This window comes from Oncorhynchus nerka, linkage group LG5 (genome assembly GCF_034236695.1).
Source record: "Oncorhynchus nerka isolate Pitt River linkage group LG5, Oner_Uvic_2.0, whole genome shotgun sequence".
Classification (NCBI taxonomy): Eukaryota; Metazoa; Chordata; class Actinopteri; order Salmoniformes; family Salmonidae; genus Oncorhynchus; species Oncorhynchus nerka.
The window spans coordinates 12,589,256-12,614,708 of record NC_088400.1 but is presented as its reverse complement, the minus strand read 5'-3'; the positions used below and the strand labels follow the sequence as shown (position 1 = coordinate 12,614,708).

At 44.2% G+C, this 25,453-nt stretch overlaps 1 protein-coding gene across 4 annotated transcripts in view; it reads right to left on the bottom strand.

Moving 5' to 3' along the window:
* Positions 1 to 25,453, bottom strand: part of LOC115115922 (glutamate receptor 3-like) — a 251,277-nt gene that overhangs the window by 17,068 nt on the left and 208,756 nt on the right. For 3 of the 4 annotated variants that reach the window (XM_065018373.1, XM_065018376.1, XM_065018375.1), the window contains exon 12: positions 23,262 to 23,460. In XM_065018373.1, coding sequence (XP_064874445.1) covers positions 23,262 to 23,460 — 199 coding nt within the window. Of the gene's footprint in view, positions 1 to 21,474; positions 22,817 to 23,261; positions 23,461 to 25,453 lie in introns of those variants that run through there. The other variant, XM_065018374.1, reaches the window with a different exon arrangement.

Sequence of the window (25,453 nt, the reverse complement as noted above, 5' to 3'; positions counted from 1 at the left end):
AAGGGGTTTATAAATGCATGTGATTGAGGTGAGTAACATCAGGAGGAGACATAGATGAGAGTTTCCCAGTACGGTGCCTGTGGTTTTAGGCTTAGTGTAGCTGCTGTACAACCTGTAGGAGTGAAGAGAGGACTTCCAGCCATCTATAACAAGCAACAATTCAATGATTCAATGCCACTGGGTTCATTTTGGCAACACAGTTTCAAACTCCAGACTTCTGAACCCTGGTCTGGGTCAAAGCAGAGACAGGTCTGCTGCCAGGTGATGGTGTGTGTAGAGTGGATACTCTCACAAGTACACCGCAGGTTACATTTAGGAGGGTTAGAGCTATCTGGGATCCTTGGGATTTGCCTACCTCCTAAACCCTAAACTTAACCCCTACACTTACCTTAACCGTAACCCTTATCTAACTTAACCTTAACCCTTATCTAACTTAACCTTAACCGTAACCCTTATCTAACTTAACCTTAACCCTTATCTAACTTAACCTTAACCGTAACCCGTATCTAACTTAACCTTAACCTTAACCCATCAACATTTTAAAATGTAAACTTCAATGGAGTAGGGACGTCCCAAAGATCCCGGATAGCAATTTAGGAGCTAGAGTTTTACAAGAAAGTGGGCCAGTTGGCAATAGTACCAATGGGCCTATTGCCAATAGCCTACGTGTTCCGAGTATGAACAAGCTGTTGATATGGCAACACCAATCAGAGGCATTGTTCCAGTGGCGTCAAGGATCCCATTGTATGGGCTTCCCCAGAAGGGTCAGTTTAGGTTCAAATACTGAAACAGTCAAGGACTTCATTTTACCAGATCAAAGATTTGAAGAGCATAAGGTGTCGTGTATTACTAACTGAAGCAGACATTTGTGGTAAGGCAGCACTTAGGTATAACAGTCATATTTCCTAAGAAGTCTTGAAGTTAAATGAAGTGTCAAGGGAGACAAATACACTGTTAGTGAAGGACACTCTCAGAGTTCTCAAATACACTGTTAGTGAAGGACACTCTCAGAGTTCTCAAATACACTGTTAGTGAAGGACACTCTCAGAGTTCTCAAATACACTGTTAGTGAAGGACACTCTCAGAGTTCTCAAATACACTGTTAGTGAAGGACACTCTCAGAGTTCTCAAATACACTGTTAGTGAAGGACACTCTCAGAGTTCTCAAATACACTGTTAGTGAAGGACACTCTCAGAGTTCTCAAGCAGAGTAAACAACACACCAACTCCACTAGGTAAGTAACAAATAGAGGCTGCGGAAAATGCAACAACAACAGCGCACGCACGCACGCACGCACGCACGCAAATAGAGGCTGTGGAAAATGCAACAACAACAGCGCACGCACGCACGCTCATAATTTGCATGAGCTAAAACATAGTTGGAAGGACATTATTGGTTGGTATGAAGAACAACTTCTGGAAAGACTGAGTGGTACTAATCTGCCTGGCAGTTAACAGAGAAACAGAAGGCTAACATGTCGGAACGTGCATGTGTGTGTGAGCAAGTGTGTGTGTGTGTGAGCAAGTGTGTGTGTATGAATGGCACCGGAGGGGATTTCTGCTGTTCTACGGGCTCCTAACCAACTGTGCTATTTGGTTCGTTTTTTCAAATTGTATGTAACTTATTTTGTAACTTACTTTGTACATGATGTTGCTGTTAATTTCTTCTATGGCCCGAAAATAACTTCTGGACATAAAATCAGCAATTACTCACCTTGAACTAGACAAAGATTTTGTTCTATAACGAGTCCGACACGAAGGATATATCACTTTCTCGGGAACCCGGGCCACAATCCCCGTCATTTGGTTGAAGAAAAGACAGAGAGAAAGGGGACAGAGGTCGGGCTGCCTTCTGAGAATTCATAGGTGAGTGGGTAAACCACCACTACCATCTGTTCTATTGGCCAACGTGCAATCACTGGAGAATAAACAGGATGATCTACGATCAAGACTATCCTACCAACGGGACATTAAAAACAGTAATATCATGTTTCACAGAGTCGTGGATGAACGACGACATGGATAGTATCGAGCTGGCAGGAATTTTCCATGCATCAGCAGGACAGAGAAGCTACGTCTGGTAAGAAGTGGGGTGGGGGTGTGTGTCTATTTGTCAATATCAGCTGGTGCGCAATGTCTAATATTCAATATGTCTTGAGGTATTGCTTGCCTGAGGTAGAGTACCTTGTGATAAACTGTAGACCACACTATCTACCAAGAGAATTCTGTTCTGTTCACAAACAGATGCTGGCACTAAGACCGCTCTCAACCAGCTGTATAAGGCCATAAGCAAACAAGAACATGTTCATCCAGAAGCGGCGCTCCTAGTTGCCGGGGACTTTAATGCATGTAAACTTAAATCTGTTTTACCTCATTTCTACCAGCATGTCACATGTGCAACCAGAGGAAGAAAAAACTCTAGACCACCTTTACTCCACACACATACAAAGCTCTCCCTCGCCCTCCATTTGGCAAATCTGACCATAATTCTATCCTCCTGGTTCCTGCTTACAAATGAAAACTAAAGCAGGGAGTACCAGTGACTTCCCCCAATATAGAAGTCAGATGTAATGGATGCTACGCTACGGGACTGTTTTGCTAGCATAGACTGGAATATGTTCCGGGATTCATCCAATGACCTTGAGGAATATATCACCTCAGTTATCGGCTTCATCAATAAGTGCATCGAAGTCGTCGTCCCCACAGTGACCTTATGTACATATCCCAAGCAGAAGCCATGGATTTCAGGCAACATCCACATCCAGCTAATTGCTAGAGCTGCTGCTTTCAAGGAGCGGGACACTAATCCGGACACTTATAGGACATCCCGCTATGCCCTCAGACGAACCATCAAACAGGAAAAACTTCAATACAGGATTAAGATTGAATCCTGCTAGCCCGGCTCTGATGTTCGTCAGATGTGGCAGGGCTTGAAACTATTACGGACTACAAAGAGAAACGCAGCCGCAAGCTGCACCGTGATGCGAGCCTACCAGACGGGCTAAATGCCTTTTATTATCACTTCGAGGAAAGCAACACTGAATCATGCATGAGAGCACCAGCTGTTCCGTACAACTGTGTGATAACGCTCATGGTAGCCGATGTGAGCAAGACCTTTAAACAGGTCAACATTCACAAAGCCGCGGGGCCAGATGGGTTACCAGGATGTGTAAACAAAGCATGCATGGACCAACTGGCAAGTGTCTTCACTGACAGTTTCAATGTCTCCCTGACCAAGTCTGTAATACCTACATGTTTCAAGCCGACCCCCATCGTCCCTGTGTCCAAGGAAGCGAAGGTAACCTGCCTAAATTATTTCTGCCCCATAGCACTCACGTTGGAAGCCATGAAGTGCTAGTCATGGCTCACATCAACAGCATCATCTTGGATACTCTAGACCCACTCCAAATCGCATACCGCCTCAACAGATCCACCGATGACACAATCTAAATCGCAGTCCACACTGCCCTTTCCTACCTGGACAAAGGGAACACCTGGACAAAAGTCAATGAATGCTGTTCATTGACTATAACTCAGTGTTCAACACCATAGTTCCCAAAAAGCTCATCACTAAGCTAAGGACCTAAACACCTCCCTCTGCAACTGGATCCTAGACTTCCTGACGTGCCGCCCCCAGGTAGGCCTGCTTAGTTCCCTCCTGTACTCCCTGTTCACTCACAACTGCATGGCCAAACATGACTCCAACACAATCATTAACAGTGGTAGGACTGATTACAGACAATTATGAGACAGCCAACAAGGAGGAGTTCAGAGACCTGGCAGTGTGGTTTCAGGACAACAACCTCTCCCTCTCTCTTTACAAACATATCTCCATCATCTCACTACAGACACATCTCCATCATCTCACTACAGACATAGCTACATGTATATCCAGTAACAGTCACCTTGTTTATCTGACATAGCCTCTGGGATGAGCATACAATGACTTCAATTGAGGGATGGACGGAGAAGGGTTGTGTGGAGGGAGGAAGGGATTGATGGAGAGAGGAAGGGATGGATGGAGGGTTGGAGAGAGGAAAGTATTTGTGGATGAATGGAGGGAGGGAGGACGGGATGGATGTAGGAAGGAATGGATGGAGGGTTGGAGGGACGAAAGGATGATGGAGGGATTCGGGATGAAGGGATGGATAGAGGGTTGGAGGGAGGAAGGGGTTGAGGGAAGAAGGGATGGATGAGGGTTGGAGGGACGAAGGGATGATGGAGGGATTAGAGATGAAGGGATGTGTGGAGGTTTGGAGGGATGAAGGGATGTGTGGAGGGATGGAGGGAGGACGAGATGTGTGGAGGGATGGAGGGAGGAAGAGATGTGTGGAGGGATGGAGGGAGGAAGAGATGTGTGGAGGGATGGAGGGAGGAAGAGATGTGTGGAGGGATGAAGGGAGGAAGGGATGTGTGGAGGGATGGAGGGAGGAAGGGATGGATGGAGGGATGGAGGGAGGGAGGAAGGGATGGATGGAGGGATGGAGGGAGGAAGAGATGGATGGAGGGATGGAGGAAGGAAGGGATGTGTGGAGGGATTAGGGGTGAAGGGAGGGAGGGATGTGTGGAGGGATAGAGGGAAAAAGGGATGAGTAGAGGGATAGACGGAAAAATGGATGTGTGGAGGGATAGAGGGAGGAAGGGATGTGTGGAGGGATAGAGGGATGAATAGAGGGTTGGAGAAATGGAGGAAGGGATGTGGGGAGGGATGGAGGGAGGAAGGGATGTGTGGAGGGATAGAGGGAGGAAGGGATGTGTGAAGGGATAGAGGGATTAATAGAGGGTTGGAGGAACGGAGGAAGGGATGTGTGGAGGGATGGAGGGAGTAAGGGATGTGTGGAGGGATAGAGGGATTAATAGAGGGTTGGAGGAACGGAGGAAGGGATGTGTGGAGGGATGGAGGGAGTAAGGGATGTGTGGAGGGATTAGGGATGAAGGGAGGGAGGGATGTGTGGCGGGATTAGGGATTAATAGAGGGTTGGAGAGAAGTAGGAAGGGATGTGTGGAGGGATGGAGGGAGGAAGGGATGGAAGGACGGATTTAGGGAGGAAGGAAGGGATGTGTGGAGGGAGGAAGGGATGGATGGAAGGAAGGATGAGGAAAAGCTATCTGCAGTGCTCAGAAATGGAGGTTGGTCAAGCTTCTGCTTGCAGCAAGATTAGTCAGACACTTACACACCCTCCCCCACTCACTCACTCACACACTCACTCACTCACTCACTCACTCACTCACTCACTCACTCACTCACTCACTCACTCACTCTTCCTCCTTGCCTTGTGGGCTGGCCTGTCTCTCTCTACGGTCTGTTAGGCCGCATACTACTGAGAACTGATGCAATGAAAAGAACACAACTAAGGCAATGTGTATGTGTGCGTGTGTGTGCGTGTGCGTGTGCGTGTGCGTGTGTGTGTGTGTGCATGCTTGCATGGGTGTGTGTGTGTGGATCATTTGTAAAAAAATATATATTTTGAAGCTTTGCCACAGAAAAGTCCATTTTCAAGCTGAATGTTGGTTGTTGTTTAAAAGCCAAACTGAAGTAGCCATTAAAAAACATCTAGGAGGACATTTGATTAAAGTGCAGAGTCAAAATAAATGTCCCTTTTCATTCTAAACAGCCACTTAATCTGTATCGATTCTGAGGTTAGACAGCGTTTCCACGGGTACATCTTAAATGGCACCCTATTCCCTATATAGGTCCACAGGACCTGGTGACAAGTAGTGCACTATATAGTGAAAAGGTTGACATTTAGGATGCACATCCTGTCACTGGCCTTTGAACTGGTTCTATTTTATTCTCTGGCATAGTTGCTTTCATCATGGACTCGACCCACATAGTGAAAACTTAATGTAGTTCTATTCAAAACCCACAGAGTAAACATTTAGTTATATTTAAAACTCCACCCACAAGATTGAACACTTAGTTCTATTCAAAACTCTACCGACAGAGTGAACACTTAGTTCTATTTAAAACTCCACCCACAGAGTGAACACTTAGTTCTATTTAAAACTCTACCGACAGAGTGAACACTAAGTTCTATTTAAAACTCCACCCACAGAGTGAACACTTAGTTCTATTTAAAACTCCACCCACAGAGTGAACACTTAGTTCTATTTAAAACTCTACCCACACACATAGTGCTAGGCAAGACTACCTGTATATATTGCATTACTCAATAGTGCTAGGCAGGACTACCTGTATATATTTCATTACTCAATAGTGCTAGGCAGGACTACCTGTATATATTTCATTACTCAATAGTGTTAGGCAGGACTACCTCTATATATTGCATTACTCAATAGTGTTAGGCAGGACTACCTGTATATATTTCATTACTCAATAGTGCTAGGCAGGACTACCTGTATATATTTCATTACTCAATAGTGCTAGGCAGGACTACCTCTATATATTGCATTACTCAATAGTGTTAGGCAGGACTACCTGTATATATTTCATTACTCAATAGTGCTAGGCAGGACTACCTGTATATATTTCATTACTCAATAGTGCTAGGCAGGACTACCTGTATCTCTCAAGTATGCAGCAATGGAATTTGGGAGTCTAGGAAGCTTTACTTTGTCATTGAAGTGCACCACTCAAGGTCCAGAATACCAATTGGGATGTTCAGTGTAGGAATCCAACATCTCTCTCTCTATGTCTCTCTGTCTGTCTGAAGTTAGACAGGAACCTCTGAGAGCCCGTCTCCCTTGGAGGTTATCTCTATCTCACACCAAGCCTGGCATTGCTTCTGTCAGGCTCTCCCTATATGCAACAAGCCTCTAATCTCTGTTGTAGGAGCTTCCCCTTCCCTTTCCCAGCGTCATACCCAAACACACACTGACAAGAGCTGGGGGACTGGTGTTTATTGATGAGCAATGGATTGCAGTGGGCTACAGTCCAACCTTGTGTAGTACTTTGCTTTAGAGTCTCTCTTTCTGGTTCAGGATATCTCTTTCTTCTCTTCCTCCTGTCCTTCCTCTCTCTCTCTTCCCCCTGTCCTCAACATCCTCACAAAGGTTCTGGCCACTCTGCCCAGCCTGGGTGAGAACGCGCTTTGGTGATGAAATTACACTTCCTTATGTTACAAAAAAGCATTTTAACAAGACAAATATGATTCTTTATGTTCTGAATCGTTAAGTGGAGTCTTTCTCTATCAATCACACTAGATTCAAAAAGATTTTGTAAACTGATACATCCAAGCGGTGCGGGTTTCTCGCCACAACTTTTGAGGATTTTACATGTTGTGGTCGTCGTCTTCAAAGTTGTTAGCAGGACAAATTGAATTAAATGTATAAGGACTTGAAAATATAAAGCTTGCGTGCCAGGAATTTCACATGAATATGAAAAGCGAATACTAAAATATGAAAGTACTACACGTCATGTCTCGAAATTGATATCTATCTATTGTTTTATGTCTTCTGGATTCTAGAAGAAAGATTTCAGTTGTGAGCTGTCAGCTAGCGTTACTTCTGGAACAGTGACCAGCCTAGCTGATGTTATAGAGAGCTATAGTAGTAGTGGTAGTATTTCATTGTGGTGAGCTGTTAGCTAGCGTTACTTCTGGAACAGTGACCAGCCTAGCTGATGTTATAGAGAGCTATAGTAGTAGTGGTAGTATTTCATTGTGGTGAGCTATTAGCTAGCGTTACTTCTGGAACAGTCTAGCTGATGTTATAGAGAGCTATAGTAGTAGTGGTAGTATTTCATTGTGGTGAGCTGTTAGCTAGCGTTACTTCTGGAACAGTGTCCAGCCTAGCTGATGTTATAGAGAGCTATAGTAGTAGTGGTAGTATTTCATTGTGGTGAGCTGTTAGCTAGCGTTACTTCTGGAACAGTGTCCAGCCTAGCTGATGTTATAGAGAGCTATAGTAGTAGTGGTAGTATTTCATTGTGGTGAGCTGTCAGCTAGCGTTACTTCTGGAACAGTCTAGCTGATGTTATAGAGAGCTATAGTAGTAGTGGTAGTATTTCATTGTGGTGAGCTGTCAGCTAGCGTTACTTCTGGAACAGTCTAGCTGATGTTATAGAGAGCTATAGTAGTAGTGGTAGTATTTCATTGTGGTGAGCTGTCAGCTAGCGTTACTTCTGGAACAGTCTAGCTGATGTTATAGAGAGCTATAGTAGTAGTGGTAGTATTTCATTGCGGATATACAGTGACTTCAGAAAGTATTCCACAAGCCTTGACATATTCCACGTTTTGTGTTACAGCCTGAATTCAAAATCGATTAAATCTATTTTTTTCTCTCACCCATCTACACACAATACCCTAAAATAACAAAGTGTTAAAACAGGTTTTTAGGCATCTTTGCAAATGTATTGAAAATAAAATACAACAATATCTAATTTACATCAAGCTCGGTCAAGTTGGTTGGTGATCATTGCTAGACAGACATTTTCAAGTCTTGCCATCGATTTTCAAGCCAATTTAAGTTAAAACTGTAACTAGGCCACTAAGGGACATTCAATGTTGTCTTGGTAAGCAACTCCACTGTATATTTTGCCTTGTATTCTAGGTTATTTTCCTACTGAAATATGAATTTGTCTCCAGTGTCTGTTGGAAAGCAGACTGAACCAGGTTTTCCTTTAGGATTTTGCCTGTATCACCCAGTGATGTGTTGTGTTGGATTTGCCCCAAACATAACACTTTGTATTCAGGAAAAAAAAGTAATTTTCTTTGCCAATATTTTCTGCAGTTTTACTTTCATGCCTTATTGGGTACTGTGGAGTACTGGGGGGTACTGTGGGGTACTGTGGGGTACTGGGGGGTACTGTGGTGTACTGTGGGGTACTGTGGGGTACTGGGGAGTACTGTGGGGTACTGTGGGGTACTGTGGGGTACTGGGGGTACTGGGGAGTACTGTGGGGTATTGGGGGTACTGGGGGTACTGGGGCTACTGGGGGGTACTGTGGTGTACTGTGGGGTACTGTGGGGTACTGTGGGGTACTGTGGGGTACTGTTGGGTACTGTGGGGTACTGTGTGTGGGCCAGTGACACAACATCTTAATTGAATCCATTTTAAATTCCGGCTGTAACACAATTTTTTTGGGGGGGGAAGTCAATTGAATTCTTTCCGAAGGCACTGTACACTCCCATACCATGGGTGGGGCGGCAGGTAGCCTAGTGGCTAGAGTGTTGGACTAGTAACTGAAAGGTTGCAAGATCAAATCCCAGAGCTGACAAGGTAAAATAAATCTGTCGGTTTGTTAACCCACTGTTCCTAGGCTGTCATTGAAAATAAGAATTTGTTCTTAACTGACTTGCCTAGTTAAGTAAAATAAAAAATTGTGCGTGTATCTGCTTTTCACGATTTAGACAAATGGTCTGGATTAAATGTACAACTAAATTGAGGAACTATAGGACATTCATACATTGCTTTTGGGATGCAATATTCCCAATTTATTTATCTTTACACTTTTTTCTCTGGTCTCCATTGATTTAGCTACTGTGATGAAGAACAGCAATAACTTTTGAATGGGTTATGATAGAGGCAAGAGGTTTGGACCATTGGTTTTCTTAGACCTGTTAGTCAAACGTTGTGTTTTCCATTGGACACCCACCCATATGTATTACGAGCTCTATTTGTATACTCGTTCTCCATTCCTTTACTTAGAGTTGTGTGTATTAGGTGGTAGTTGGGGAATTGTTAGATTACTTTTTAGATATTACTGCACTGTCGGAACTAGAAGCACAAGCATTCCACTACACTCACAATAACATCTGCTAACCATATGTATTTGACCAATAACATCTGCTAACCATATGTATTTGACCAATAACATCTGCTAACCATATGTATTTGACCAATAACATCTGCTAACCATATGTATTTGACCAATAACATCTGCTAACCATATGTATTTGACCAATAACATCTGCTAACCATATGTATTTGACCAATACAATTTGATTTGATGTGTGAAAATAAATCCCTTCATATCACATCATGTTTTATAATATAATGCATGGTCATAGTGCCTGCACTGCAGTAGTGGAGATGTGAAAATTATTTTTCACACTTACAGTAGTAAAGTGCATTGGTGACTGCACTCTAGCTGTTGTCAGATACCATTTAGAGCTCAGACTAAACTTGCAATAGCCTACATCGTGAGGTCTACTCAAGGTTTTAGATAATGCTCTTGGGAGTGTTCTTCTCTCTTTCTGTGTATATTACTATTGTGTTGAGGCTTTAGATAACGTATAAGCTGCTGAGAGTTGCAGTTCTCTCCTTTGCTACACTCAGTGGGCTCCCGAGTGGCTCAGCGGTTTAAAGCACTTACATCTCAGTGCTAGAGGAGTCACTACAGACACCCCGGTTCGATTCCAGGCCCAATCACAACCCGGCCGTGATAGGGAGTCCCATTTGGCGGCGCACAATTGGCCCAGCGTTGTCTGGGTTTGGCAGGTGTAGGTCGTCATTGTAAAGAAGAATTTGATATTAACTGCATAGTTAAATAACGGTTAAACAATATATTTTTTTAAATACATTGAGCAGTTAGTGTTCCTTTATTGTTCTCTGATAAAGGACAGGGCTGTGTACGGGTGACTTGTATATATGACAAATGGCACCCTATTCCCTATGTTGTACACAACTTTTAACCCTATGGGCCTTGGCCAAAAGTAGTGCACAATGTAGGGGTTAAGGGTAACATTTCAGACACAGTTTTCATGATGTTAATCTTCCCAGGTAAAGCAATACAAACATCAGTCCTCCTCATCACTCTAATAATCATTAATAAAGGTCTGATATAATGTCAATGATTCCATGTCGATGGTTGTTTTGTTTGCTGCTGTATTATATTACATTTAGCCCCAGGGATTCATTAACTAGACATACCCGCCAAGTTCTATTCATTAACTAGACATACCCGCCGAGCTCTATTCATTAACTAGACATACCCGCCAAGCTCTATTCATTAACTAGACATACCCGCGAGCTCTATTCATTAACTATAGATACCTGCCGAGCTCTATTCATTGACTATAGATAGCCGCTGAGCTCTTTTCATTAACTATAGATACCCGCCGAGCTCTATTCATTAACTAGACATACCCGCCGAGCTCTATTAATTAACTATAGATACCCGCCAAGCTCTATTCCTTAACTATAGATACCCGCCGAGCTCTATTCATTTACCCTCAGGGATTCAGTAACTATAGATACCCGCCGAGCTCTATTCATTTAGCCTCAGGGATTCATTAACTATAGATACCCGCCAAGCTCTATTCATTAACTATAGATACCCGCCAAGCTCTATTCATTAACTATAGATACCCGCCGAGCTCTATTCATTAACTATAGATACCCACCGAGCTCTATTCATTGACTATAGATACCCGCCGAGCTCTATTCATTTAGCCTCAGGGATTCATTCACTATAGACACCCGCCGAGCTCTATTCATTTTCCCTCAGGGATTCAGTAACTATAGATACCCGCCGAGCTCTATTAATTAACTATAGATACCCGCCGAGCTCTATTCACTGACTATAGATACCCGCCGAGCTCTATTCATTTAGCCTCAGGGATTCATTCACTATAGACACCCGCCGAGCTCTATTCATTTTCCCTCAGGGATTCAGTAACTATAGATACCCGCCGAGCTCTATTCATTTAGCCTCAGGGATTCATTAACTATACATACCCGCCGAGCTCTATTAATTTAGCCTCAGGGATTCATTAACTATACATACTCGCCGAGCTCTAATCATTAACTAGACATACTCGCCGAGCTCTATTCATTAACTAGACATACCCGCCGAGCTCTATTAATTTAGCTTCAGGGATTCAATAACTATAGATACCCGCCGAGCTCTATTCATTAACTAGACATACCCGCCGGGCTCTATTCATTTAGCCTCAGGGATTCATTAACTATACATACTCGCCGAGCTCTAATCATTAACTAGACATACTCGCCGAGCTCTATTCATTAAGTATACATACCCGCCGAGCTCTATTAATTTAGCCTCAGGGATTCAGTAAGTAGACATACCCGCCGAGCTCTATTAATTTAGCCTCAGGGATTCATTAACTATACATACCCGCCGAGCTCTATTAATTTAGCCTCAGGGATTCATTAACTATACATACCCGCCGAGCTCTATTAATTTAGCCTCAGGGATTCATTAACTAGACATACCCGCCGAGCTCTATTCATTAACTACACATACCCGCCAAGCTCTATTCATTTAGCCTCAGGGATTCATTAACTATACATCCCCGCCGAGCTCTATTCATTTAGCCTCAGGGATTCATTAACTATACATACCCGCCGAGCTCTATTAATTTAGCCTCAGGGATTCATTAACTATACATCCCCGCCGAGCTCTATTCATTAACTATACATACCCGAAGAGCTCTATTCATTTAGCCTCAGGGATTCATTAACTATACATACCCGCCGAGCTCTATTAATTTAGCCTCAGGGATTCATGAACTATACATACCCGCCGAGCTCTATTCATTAACTAGACATACTCGCCGAGCTCTATTCATTAACTATAGATAACCGCCGAGCTCTATTCATTAACTAGACATAACCGCCAAGCTCTATTCATTAACTATAGATACTCGCCAAGCTCTATTCATTAACTATAGATACCCGCCGAGCTCTATTCATTAACTATAGATACCCGCCGAGCTCTATTCATTGACTATAGATACCCGCCGAGCTCTATTCATTTAGCCTCAGGGATTCATTCACTATAGACACCCGCCGAGCTCTGTTCATTTACCCTCAGGGATTCAGTAACTATAGATACCCGCCGAGCTCTATTCATGTAGCCTCAGGGATTCATTAACTATACATACCCGCCGAGCTCTATTAATTTAGCCTCAGGGATTCATTAACTAGACATACCCGCCGGGCTCTATTCATTTAGCCTCAGGGATTCATTAACTATACATCCCCGCCGAGCTCTATTCATTAACTATACATACCCGAAGAGCTCTATTCATTTAGCCTCAGGGATTCATTAACTATACATACCCGCCGAGCTCTATTAATTTAGCCTCAGGGATTCATGAACTATACATACCCGCCGAGCTCTATTCATTAACTAGATATACTCGCCGAGCTCTATTCATTAACTAGACATACTCGCCGAGCTCTATTCATTAACTAGACATACCCGCCGAGCTCTATTCATTAACTAGACATACCTGCCGAGCTCTATTCATTAACTATAGATACCCGCCGAGCTCTATTCATTAACTATAGATAGCCGCCGAGCTCTATTCATTAACTATAGATAACCGCCGAGCTCTATTCATTAACTAGACATAACCGCCGAGCTCTATTCATTAACTATAGATACTCGCCAAGCTCTATTCATTAACTATAGATACCCGCCGAGCTCTATTCATTAACTATAGATACCCGCCGAGCTCTATTCATTGACTATAGATACCCGCCGAGCTCTATTCATTTAGCCTCAGGGATTCATTCACTATAGACACCCGCCGAGCTCTGTTCATTTACCCTCAGGGATTCAGTAACTATAGATACCCGCCGAGCTCTATTCATGTAGCCTCAGGGATTCATTAACTATACATACCCGCCGAGCTCTATTAATTTAGCCTCAGGGATTCATTAACTAGACATACCCGCCGGGCTCTATTCATTTAGCCTCAGGGATTCATTAACTAGACATACCCGCCGAGCTCTATTCATTAGCTATACATACCCGCCGAGCTCTATTCATTAACTAGACATACTCGCCGAGCTCTATTCATTAACTAGACATACCCGCCGAGCTCTATTAATTTAGCCACAGGGATTCAGTAACTATAGATACCCGCAGAGCTCTATTCATTTAGCCTCAGGGATTCATTAACTAGACATACCCGCCGAGCTCTATTAATTTAGCCTCAGGGATTCATTAACTATACATACCCGCCGAGCTCTATTCATTAACTACACATACCCGCCAAGCTCTATTCATGTAGCCTCAGGGATTCATTAAGTAGACATACCCGCCGAGCTCTATTCATTAACTAGACATACCCGCCGAGCTCTATTCATTAACTATAGATACCCGCCGAGCTCTATTCATTAACTATAGATACCCGACAAGCTCTATTCATTAACTATAGATACCCGCCGAGCTCTATTCATTAACTAGACATACCCGCCGAGCTCTATTAATTAAAAATAGATAACCGCCGAGCTCTATTCATTAACTATAGATACCCGCCGAGCTCTATTCATTGACTATAGATACCCACCGAGCTCTATTCATTAACTATAGATACCCGCCGAGCTCTATTCATTAACTATAGATACCCGCCGAGCTCTATTCATTAACTATAGATACCCGCCGAGCTCTATTCATTTAACTATAGATTCCCGCCAAGCTCTATTCATTAACTATAGATACCCGCCAAGCTCTATTCATTGACTATAGATACCCGCCGAGCTCTATTCATTTAGCCTCAGGGATTCATGAACTATACATACCCGCCGAGCTCTATTCATTAACTACACATACCCGCCAAGCTCTATTCATTAACTATACATACCCGCCGAGCTCTATTCATTAACTATACATACCCGCCGAGCTCTATTCATTAACTAGACATACCCGCCGAGCTCTATTCATTTAGCCTCAGGGATTCATTCACTATAGACACCCGCCGAGCTCTATTCATTTACCCTCAGGGATTCAGTAACTATAGATACCCGCCGAGCTCTATTCATTTAGCCTCAGGGATTCATGTACAATACATACCCGCCGAGCTCTATTAATTTACCCTCAGGGATTCAGTAACTATAGATACCCGCCGAGCTCTATTCATTTAGCCTCAGGGATTCATTAACTATAGATACTCGCCGAGCTCTATTCATTAACTATACATACTCGCCGAGCTCTATTCATTAACTATACATACCCGCCGAGCTCTATTCATTAAGTAGACATACCCACCGAGCTCTATTCAGTTTATGGACTTCAGCGTTATCACCCCAACATACAACCATTCAAATATGGCAGCAACATATTTAGCTAAGCAGTGCCAGTTGTTATTGTTGAAGGAGTACAACATGAAGCCAGCAGCCATCTGTCTCACTGAGGCTCCAGGTGCAGATATAACTGACATACTTGCTGGAGGGTAGGCACACTGAAGAGGAGAGGCTGGAGAGGGAGTGCCTAGACTGGGTAGGCTAGTCAGGGGAAGAGGCAGAGCCAGGAGGGGGTAAGGTTTTCTGGACATATGGAACAGACAGACTTGCTGGAGGCTAGAAAGACTGAAGTGGAGAGGCTGGAGAAGAGGCACAGCCAAGAGAGAAGAGAGATGACAGGTTAGTCTGAAGAAGAGGAAGAGACAGGAGAGAGGAGAGGTTAGTCTGAAGAAGAGGAAGAGACAGGAGAGAGGAGAGATGACAGGTTAGTCTGAAGAAGAGGAAGAGACAGGAGAGTGGAGAGATGACAGGTTAGTCTGAAGAAGAGGAAGAGACAGGAGAGAGGAGAGATGACAGGTTCGTCTGAAGAAGAGGAAGAGACAGGAGACAGGAGAGATGACAGGTTCGTCTAAAGAAGAGGAAGAGACAGGATAGAGGAGAGATGACAGGTTCGTCTGAAGAAGAAGAGACAGGAGAGAGGAGAGATGACAGGTTCGTCTGAAGAAGAGGAAGAGACAGGAGAGAGGAGAGATGACAGGTTCGTCTGAAGAAGAGGAAGAGACAGGAGACAGGAGAGATGACAGGTTCGTCTAAAGAAGAGGAAGAGACAGGATAGAGGAGAGATGACAGGTTCGTCTGAAGAAGAGGAAGAGACAGGAGAGAGGAGAGATGACAGGTTCGTCTGAAGAAGAGGCAGAGACAGGAGAGAGGAGAGAGTAGGGGCCAAAAGCCCAGAACCCTGCAGCCATCCACTGGGTTCATCAGTCCTGTCTCTCCCACTCTTCCTTGCCAGCTGTCCCACTTGGTGGGAGGAGAGGAGGAGACATCAGGGCTTTTTGGATATACTAACTCTACACATTTTGGAAATTATTTTCTAAGTGGGTAATTATTTTCAAAATACATAAACTGTCTGCAGGACTACATGTACAGTGAATCCAGTTTGCCAGAGAGAGAGAGGAACTTGTAATGTTGAACACAAATTGTACCCCCCATGTTTGGCACATCATTCTCTGTCAATTTCCATTTATTTTGTAGCGCTCTCCATCCTTGCTGCATAATTTAGTTTATTAGCACAAATACAAAGACATGTTCTACACAGTTATAAAATGACAACAATATGTGTAGTGAATAAATAAATCACACAAACAAAAGATAAAATAAACTCAAAAGGGGTCAAATGCCATAAAATCCCAGCAGAAAGTCTACTAGGGATATACAGCTGTGATGGACGGTAGCTTAAAACATATTTTAAAACAATGATGGGGATAGCTTGGCTAAATCTGGCGGGAGTGAGTTCCAGATCACAGGGCCTCTGTGGTTGACGTAGCGGTTGTTTGAATCTTGTTGAGTAGTTGTGGAATTCATATGTGACGGTGAAATAGTTTTTGACGAAAGAGGGTCATAATTATTTTAAAGAGTCGTTAACAAATTGAGCAACTTGAAGGTAAATCAATTGATAAATATTCATCAGAACTAATAGTTTGAAAAGTGATGCTGAATTGATTCTAGAACCGGCAGATAATGTTATTCTAGAGTGTTTCTACAGACGACAGACTGATAGTAGTGTAGTAGGTTGTGTGCTGGCCCATGTTATTCTAGAGTGTTTCTGTAGACGACAGAATGATAGTAGTGTAGCAGGTTGTGTGCTGGCCCATGTTATTCTAGAGTGTTTCTGTAGACGACAGACTGATAGTAGTGTAGTAGGTTGTGTGCTGGCCCATGTTATTCTAGAGTGTTTCTACAGACGACAGACTGATAGTAGTGTAGTAGGTTGTGTGCTGGCCCATGTTATTCTAGAGTGTTTCTACAGACGACAGACTGATAGTAGTGTAGTAGGTTGTGTGCTGGCCCATGTTATTCTAGAGTGTTTCTACAGACGACAGACTGATAGTAGTGTAGTAGGTTGTGTGCTGGCCCATGTTATTCTAGAGTGTTTCTACAGACGACAGACTGATAGTAGTGTAGCAGGTTGTGTGCTGGCCCATGTTATTCTAGAGTGTTTCTACAGACGACAGACTGATAGTAGTGTAGTAGGTTGTGTGCTGGCCCATGGTATTCTACAGTGTTTCTGTAGACGACAGACTGATAGTAGTGTAGTAGGTTGTGTGCTGGCCTATGTTATTCTACAGTGTTTCTGTAGACGACAGACTGATAGTAGTGTAGCAGGTTGTGTGCTGGCCCATGTTATTCTAGAGTGTTTCTGTAGACGACAGACTGATAGTAGTGTAGCAGGTTGTGTGCTGGCCCATGTTATTCTAGAGTGTTTCTGTAGACGACAGACTGATAGTAGTGTAGCAGGTTGTGTGCTGGCCCATGTTATTCTAGAGTGTTTCTGTAGACGACAGACTGATAGTAGTGTAGCAGGTTGTGTGCTGGCCCATGTTATTCTAGAGTGTTTCTGTAGACGACAGACTGATAGTAGTGTAGTAGGTTGTGTGCTGGCCCATGTTATTCTAGAGTGTTTCTGTAGACGACAGACTGATAGTAGTGTAGCAGGTTGTGTGCTGGCCCATGTTATTCTAGAGTGTTTCTACAGACGACAGACTGATAGTAGTGTAGCAGGTTGTGTGCTGGCCCATGTTATTCTAGAGTGTTTCTACAGACGACAGACTGATAGTAGTGTAGTAGGTTGTGTGCTGGCCCATGTTATTCTAGAGTGTTTCTGTAGACGACAGACTGATAGTAGTGTAGCAGGTTGTGTGCTGGCCCATGTTATTCTAGAGTGTTTCTACAGACGACAGACTGATAGTAGTGTAGCAGGTTGTGTGCTGGCCCATGTTATTCTAGAGTGTTTCTACAGACGACAGACTGATAGTAGTGTAGTAGGTTGTGTGCTGGCCCATGTTATTCTAGAGTGTTTCTGTAGACGACAGACTGATAGTAGTGTAGTAGGTTGTATGCTGGCCTATGTTATTCTACAGTGTTTCTGTAGACGACAGACTGATAGTAGTGTAGTAGGTTGTGTGCTGGCCCATGGTATTCTACAGTGTTTCTGTAGACGACAGACTGATAGTAGTGTAGTAGGTTGTGTGCTGGCCTATGTTATTCTACAGTGTTTCTGTAGACGACAGACTGATAGTAGTGTAGTAGGTTGTGTGCTGGCCCATGGTATTCTACAGTGTTTCTGTAGACGACAGACTGATAGTAGTGTAGTAGGTTGTGTGCTGGCCTATGTTATTCTACAGTGTTTCTGTAGACGACAGACTGATAGTAGTGTAGCAGGTTGTGTGCTGGCCCATGTTATTCTAGAGTGTTTCTACAGACGACAGACTGATAGTAGTGTAGTAGGTTGTGTGCTGGCCCATGCTATTCATGTGACAAAATCAAATCAAATTTTATTTGTCACATACACATGGTTAGCAGATGTTAATGCGAGTGTAGCGAAATGCTTGTGCTTCTAGTTCCGACAATGCAGTGATAACCAACAAGTAATCTAACTAACAATTCCAAAACTACTGTCTTATACACAGTGTAAGGGGATAAGGAATATGTACATAAGGATATATGAATGAGTGATGGTACAGAGCAGCATACAGTAGATGGTATCGAGTACAGTATATACATATGAGATGAGTATGTAGACAAAGTAAACAAAGTGGCATAGTTAAAGTGGCTAGTGACATAAGAATGCAGTCGATGATCTAGAGTACAGTATATACATATGCATATGAGATGAATAATGTAGGGTAAGTAACATTATATAAGGTAGCATTGTTTAAAGTGGCTAGTGATATATTTACATCATTTCCCATCAATTCCCATTATTAAAGTGGCTGGAGTTGGGTCAGTGTCAATGACAGTGTGTTGGCAGCAGCCACTCAATGTTAGTGATTGCTGTTTAACAGTCTGATGGCCTTGAGATAGAAGCTGTTTTCAGTCTCTCGGTCCCAGCTTTGATGCACCTGTACTGACCTCGCCTTCTGGATGATAGCGGGGTGAACAGGCAGTGGTTCGGGTGGTTGATGTCCTTGATGATCTTTATGGCCTTCCTGTAACATCGGGTGGTGTAGGTGTCCTGGAGGGCAGGTAGTTTGCCCCCGGTGATGCGTTGTGCAGACCTCACTACCCTCTGGAGAGCCTTACGGTTGAGGGCGGAGCAGTTACCGTACCAGGCGGTGATACAGCCCGCCAGGATGCTCTCGATTGTGCATCTGTAGAAGTTTGTGAGTGCTTTTGGTGACAAGCCGAATTTCTTCAGCCTCCTGAGGTTGAAGAGGCGCTGCTGCGCCTTCTTCACGACGCTGTCAGTGTGAGTGGACCAATTCAGTTTGTCTGTGATGTGTATGCCGAGGAACTTGCTACCCTCTCCACTACTGATCCATCGATGTGGATAGGGGGGTGTTCCCTCTGCTGTTTCCTGAAGTCCACAATCATCTCCTTAGTTTTGTTGACGTTGAGTGTGAGGTTATTTTCCTGACACCACACTCCGAGGGCCCTCACCTCCTCCCTGTAGGCCGTCTCGTCGTTGTTGGTAATCAAGCCTACCACTGTTGTGTCGTCCGCAAACTTGATGATTGAGTTGGAGGCGTGCATGGCCACGCAGTCGTGGGTGAACAGGGAGTACAGGAGAGGGCTCAGAACGCACCCTTGTGGGGCCCCCGTGTTGAGGATCAGCGGGGAGGAGATGTTGTTGCCTACCCTCACCACCTGTGGGCGGCCCGTCAGGAAGTCCAGTACCCAGTTGCACAGGGCGGGGTCGAGACCCAGTGCTTCTGTATAGAAGACATGTCATTTTGACATGTATCCCCGTATTTCTGGTGATCTTAGAGGTCATTGTCTTTGTTTGGTTTCCATGACAATTCATCATCAATTAAAATATCAAGGAAGTGTGTTGTACAGGCTTAATCAACAGGAATATTATCAATATGGACCTGATAGAGTCTGGATATATAATCTGCATATATAATCTGGATAAATAGTCTGGATTGAATTCTCTGCTCTTTGGACTAGATAATTAAAAAATAGTTGTTAAGATTCAGTGACATTTTGTTGATTTTAAACCACTTTGTGATATTACACAGTTCATCATTAACATTAGTCATTGAGATCTCTGTGACACTAAAAACACACTTGTATCATCAGCAAACAATATCAGGGAGAGAACTTTGGATGCATACAAGTGGGAGTGAAAACGTGTCCACGCACGCACACACACACGCACGCACACACACGTACGCACATGCGCACACACTTATGCACACACACATTGGCACACACACACAACTTGAGCCCATTAATCAGTGTTTTTCCCCTTGTCAGTGCCTCTCTCTCTCCAAGTTTTAATTAAAGTCCCGTGGAACAACGCTACACACGTCATGTGTACTCTGAAGGCTCGGATTGGAACTAGGACACTCATTATATGGAATACGTGAAATCTGTCTGGAACTCCCCGACAGGCCTCAGTAATTGTGTGTGTAACAGTAAACAGTATTCATTCTCTATGTTAGTCCCTGGCTGTGTCCAGTGTTCTGCATATCAAACAGATGTTGTTCATGTGGTATGTTGAGATCAGTGTGGGAGTAGAGTCCGAGGGGGTGACTGGGAGTAGAGTCCAAGGGGGGTGACTGGGAGTAGAGTCCAAGGGGGTGACTGGGAGTAGAGTCCGAGGGGGTGACTGGGAGTAGAGTCCGAGGGGGTGACTGGGAGTAGAGTCCGAGGGGGTGACTGGGAGTAGAGTCCGAGGGGGTGACTGGGAGTAGAGTCCAAGGAGGGTGACTGGGAGTAGCGTCCGAGGGAGGTTCGAGGTGTGTGTGTGTGTTGGGGGAGGGGGTGACTGGGAGTAGAGTCCGAGGGAGGTTCGAGGGTGTGTGTGTTGGGGGAGGGGGTGACTGGGAGTAGAGTCCGAGGGGGTGACTGGGAGTAGAGTCCGAGGGAGGTTCGAGGGTGTGTGTGTTGGGGGAGGGGGTGACTGGGAGTAGCGTCCGAGGGGGTGACTGGGAGTAGAGTCCAAGCGGGGTGACTGGGAGTAGAGTCCGAGGGGGTGACTGGGAGTAGAGTCCAAGGGGGTGACTGGGAGTAGAGTCCGAGGGAGGTTCGAGGGTGTGTGTGTTGGGGGAGGGGGTGACTGGGAGTAGCGTCCGAGGGGGTGACTGGGAGTAGAGTCCGAGGGGGTGACTGGGAGTAGAGTCCGAGGGGGTGACTGGGAGTAGAGTCCGAGGGAGGTTCGAGGGTGTGTGTGTTGGGGAGGGGGTGACTGGGAGTAGCGTCCGAGGGGGTGACTGGGAGTAGAGTCCGAGGGGGGTGACTGGGAGTAGAGTCCGAGGGGGTGACTGGGAGTAGAGTCCGAGGGGGTGACTGGGAGTAGAGTCCGAGGGAGGTTCGAGGGGTGTGTGTGTTGGGGGAGGGGGTGACTGGGAGTAGAGTCCGAGGGAGGTTCGAGGGTGTGTGTGTTGGGGGAGGGGGTGACTGGGAGTAGAGTCCGAGGGAGGTTCGAGGGTGTGTGTGTTGGGGGAGGGGGTGACTGGGAGTAGTTGAATGAAATAGACCGTTAACCTGTCTATGTCTAACTCTAACCATAAATTAAGACAAAAAAGAGGATGTTTTTATTATTATAATATATATATTTTGTTACAAAGAAGCGTCCCGTCCACTACAATGCCAAACGGAAACCTGGTGGAAACCTGGTGGAAACCTGGTGGAAACCTGGCACCATCCCAATGGTGAAGCGTGGTGGTGGAGGCGTCATGCTGTGTGGGTATTTTTGACCTACACATTAGATAGACATTTGCTAATTGCCACTTCTCATAATAAGATATAAGGTTTTAGTAGACCCACTGTGTCTCTGTCTGCCTATTCATTGTCTCAACAGACTACATCATAACATATTCCCATTATCACAACAATGTCCCCACACTGTTAGAGAAAAAGTTCTTCGGATTTCCCCATAGGAGAAGCCTTTTGGGTTCCAGGTAGAACCCTCTGTAGAAACGGCTCTACATGGATTCTAAAAGGGCTCTACCTGGAACCAAAAAAAAGGTTCTAGATGGCACCTGTTCTAACCTAATCCTCCACACTGGCACAATGTAGTGGCCACTTCTTGCAAGATGTCCATACTGTTTCAATTCACTTGCTCTAGTACCCACTCGTTCTCTTCACTGTTTTCCTTAGCTATATATTCCAGTATCACAGTGATGTGTTATAGTACACTGTAATCTAGCTCCTCCACTCTGGCACAACGCGCTGTGTTGTATTGTATGTACTCTGATAAGGGGATGGATGAACTCTCGGATGAGAATTTGGTTAATAAGTTATAACTTAATTGGCTCGTCGGTCCCTCTCTGCCAGCGGACATATGGTTTCCTTCCATCTCCTCTTCTCTATTTGGCCTGGAGACCCATTATTCATCAGCTCCAATTTACCATGCAGCCACAGCCAGCTAATTAGGTTTGGTGAACTGACCCCTCTGAGTTACTGTAGGGCTGATGTGGACTCTCTGATTAGGCCTCTGTTTCATCACCTCAGAGTGTGTGTGTGTGTGTGTGTGTGTGTGTGTGTGTGTGTGTGTGTGTGTGTGTGTGTGTGTGTGTGTGTGTGCACATCATTAGCAATCAGACTTTCTGCTGACCAGACTAACTGTCTCAAGGTTGGACAAGGCCAGCACAACCGAAACGCCGCTGCATAAATTCACCGTTCAAGTAACGTCACAACGTTTCAGGAAGAACTTCTAGCGCTCCTCTGCTTTCTCGACAGTTCTGGTGACCTGTTCGGAGGTTTGGATAGAGATACAGGGTGGCTTTTGTCAGAGATACAGTGTTAACGGCTGTACTGAAGACTTTTCAGGGACTTGTTGTCTGAGGGGACATGGAGCCATAATAGCAATATCAACTCACATGATATCAGACCAAAACAATCTCTTTTTACAATGTTTTTTTTTTTGCCACAGAACTTGCCGATTGACCATTTGTACTAAAAACTAGCCGACCAGCCTGTTGTACCGAGTTACCAGCAGTAATTGCTGAAGGTCAAATCCTAACTTTCACTTAAGTCATGCATTGATGTCAATGGGAGAATAAGTGTAAATTTGACTTTAAGTGGAAGATAGGATTGGTCCCTGAATGACCACTTTCCCTAGATGATCAACCCGGTGTACCAACTAGCTGATGGACCAGTTGTTAGCAACAGCATTCCGGTGTTCCGTTACTCACCCTGAAGAACTCCTTGGTGGAACCGGCATCCAGAGTTCCGTAGGCGATCTCAGTCTGTTTAGCCAGGTCCTCAGCACTCTCTATGGGGGACACCATCCTCTCCACGGTGAGGAAAGCAGCCAGGTTGGCCGTGTAGGACGAGATGATGATGAGAGTGAAAAACCACCACACGCCCCCTACTATTCTCCCTGATAGGGACCTGAGAGAGAGAGAGAGAGACAGAGAGAGAGAGAGTGAGACAGAGAGAGAGCGAGAGACAGAGAGAGAGAGAGAGACAGAGAGAGATAGAGACAGAGAGAGAGATAGAGACAGAGAGAGATAGAGACAGAGAGGGGGGTGGGAGAGAGAGAGAGACAGAGAGGGGGTGGGAGAGAGAGAGAGACAGAGAGAGAGATAGAGGGAGGGGATGGGAGAGAGAGAGAGGGGGAGAGGGGGAGAGAGACAGGGTGTAGGATGAAACAAAGAGAGATGGAGAGAGAGAGGGGAGGAGGAAACAGAGAGAGGGAGATGGGGGAGAGAGAGAGCATTAACAACACATTAGAGAGAGGTGCCATTACCAGAGCTTGTAAACCCAGCTGGTGTCTGTCCATTCCATATAGTAGGAGATAATGACAGAAAATACATTACAGGTGATGCACCACTGCAACTAAAGCTACAGACTCAGCTCACTGGAACATCGTCCGTGAGCCCATAAAAACCTTGGTTAGCCTGGCTAGAAAAACCTAAAGCTGAGTCAGTATATTCTAATAGTATATTCCCTCCCCCAACACACACACCCTCGACCCCCCTCAGACTCTACTCCCAGTCACCCCCCTCCCCCAAAACACACACCCTCGAACCCCCTCGGACTCTACTCCCAGTCATACCCCCCTTCCCCAACACACACACCCTATTTTACAGATATATATATTAGAGCTATATTGGAGCTATATTACAGCTATTTTAGAGCTATATTGGAGCTATATTAGAGCTATATTACAGCGTCTGCTAAATGACTTAAATGTAAATGTAAATGTAATATTGGAGCTATATTACAGCTATTTTAGAGCTATATTGGAGCTATATTAGAGCTATATTACAGCTATATTGGAGCTATATTAGAGCTATATTACAGCTATATTGGAGCTATATTAGAGCTATTTTAGAGCTATATTGGAGCTATATTAGAGCTATATTAGAGCAAAATTACAGCTATATTGGAGATATATTTTACAGCTATTTTAGAGCTATATTGGAGCTATATCGGAGCTATATTACAGCTATATCAGAGCTAAATTGGAGCTATATTGGAGCTATTTTACAGATATATATTAGAGCTATATTGGAGCTATATTACAGCTATTTTAGAGCTATATTAGAGCTATATTGGAGCTATATTACAGCCATATTGGAGCCAAATTGGAGCTATATTAGAGCAAAATTACAGCTATATTGGAGCTATATTGGAGCTATACTAAAGCTAATTTAGAGCTATATTGGAGCTATATTGGAGCTATATTAGAGCTATATTAGAACTATATTGGAGCTATATTGGAGCTATATTAGAGCTATATTAGAACTATATTGGAGCTATATTAGAGCTATATTGGAGCTATATTAGAGCTATATTAGATATATTTTTTACAGCTATATTTGAGCTATTTTAGAGCTATATTGGAGCTATATTAGAGCTATATTAGAGCTATATTGGATATATATTTTACAGCTACAGTGGGGCAAAAAAGTATTTAGTCAGCCACCAATTGTGTAAGTTCTCCCACTTAAAAAGATGAGAGAGGCCTGTAATTTTCATCATAGGTACACTTCAACTATAACAGACAAAATTCGAAAAAAAAGTCCAGAAAATCACATTTATTATGAATTAATTTGCAAATTATGGTGGAAAGTAATTATTTGGTCACCTACAAACAAGCAAGATTTCTGGCTCTCACAGACCTGTAACTTCTTCTTTAAGTGGCTTCTCTGTCCTCCACTCATTACCTGTATTAATGGCACCTGTTTGAACTTGTTATCAGTATAAAAGACAGCTGTCCACAACCTCAAACAGTCACACTCCAAACTCCACTATGGCCAAGACCAAAGAGCTGTCAAAGGACACCAGAAAGAAAATTATAGACCTGCACCAGGCTGGGAAGACTGATTCTGCAATAGGTAAGCAGCTTGGTTTGAAGAAATCAACTGTGAGAGCAATT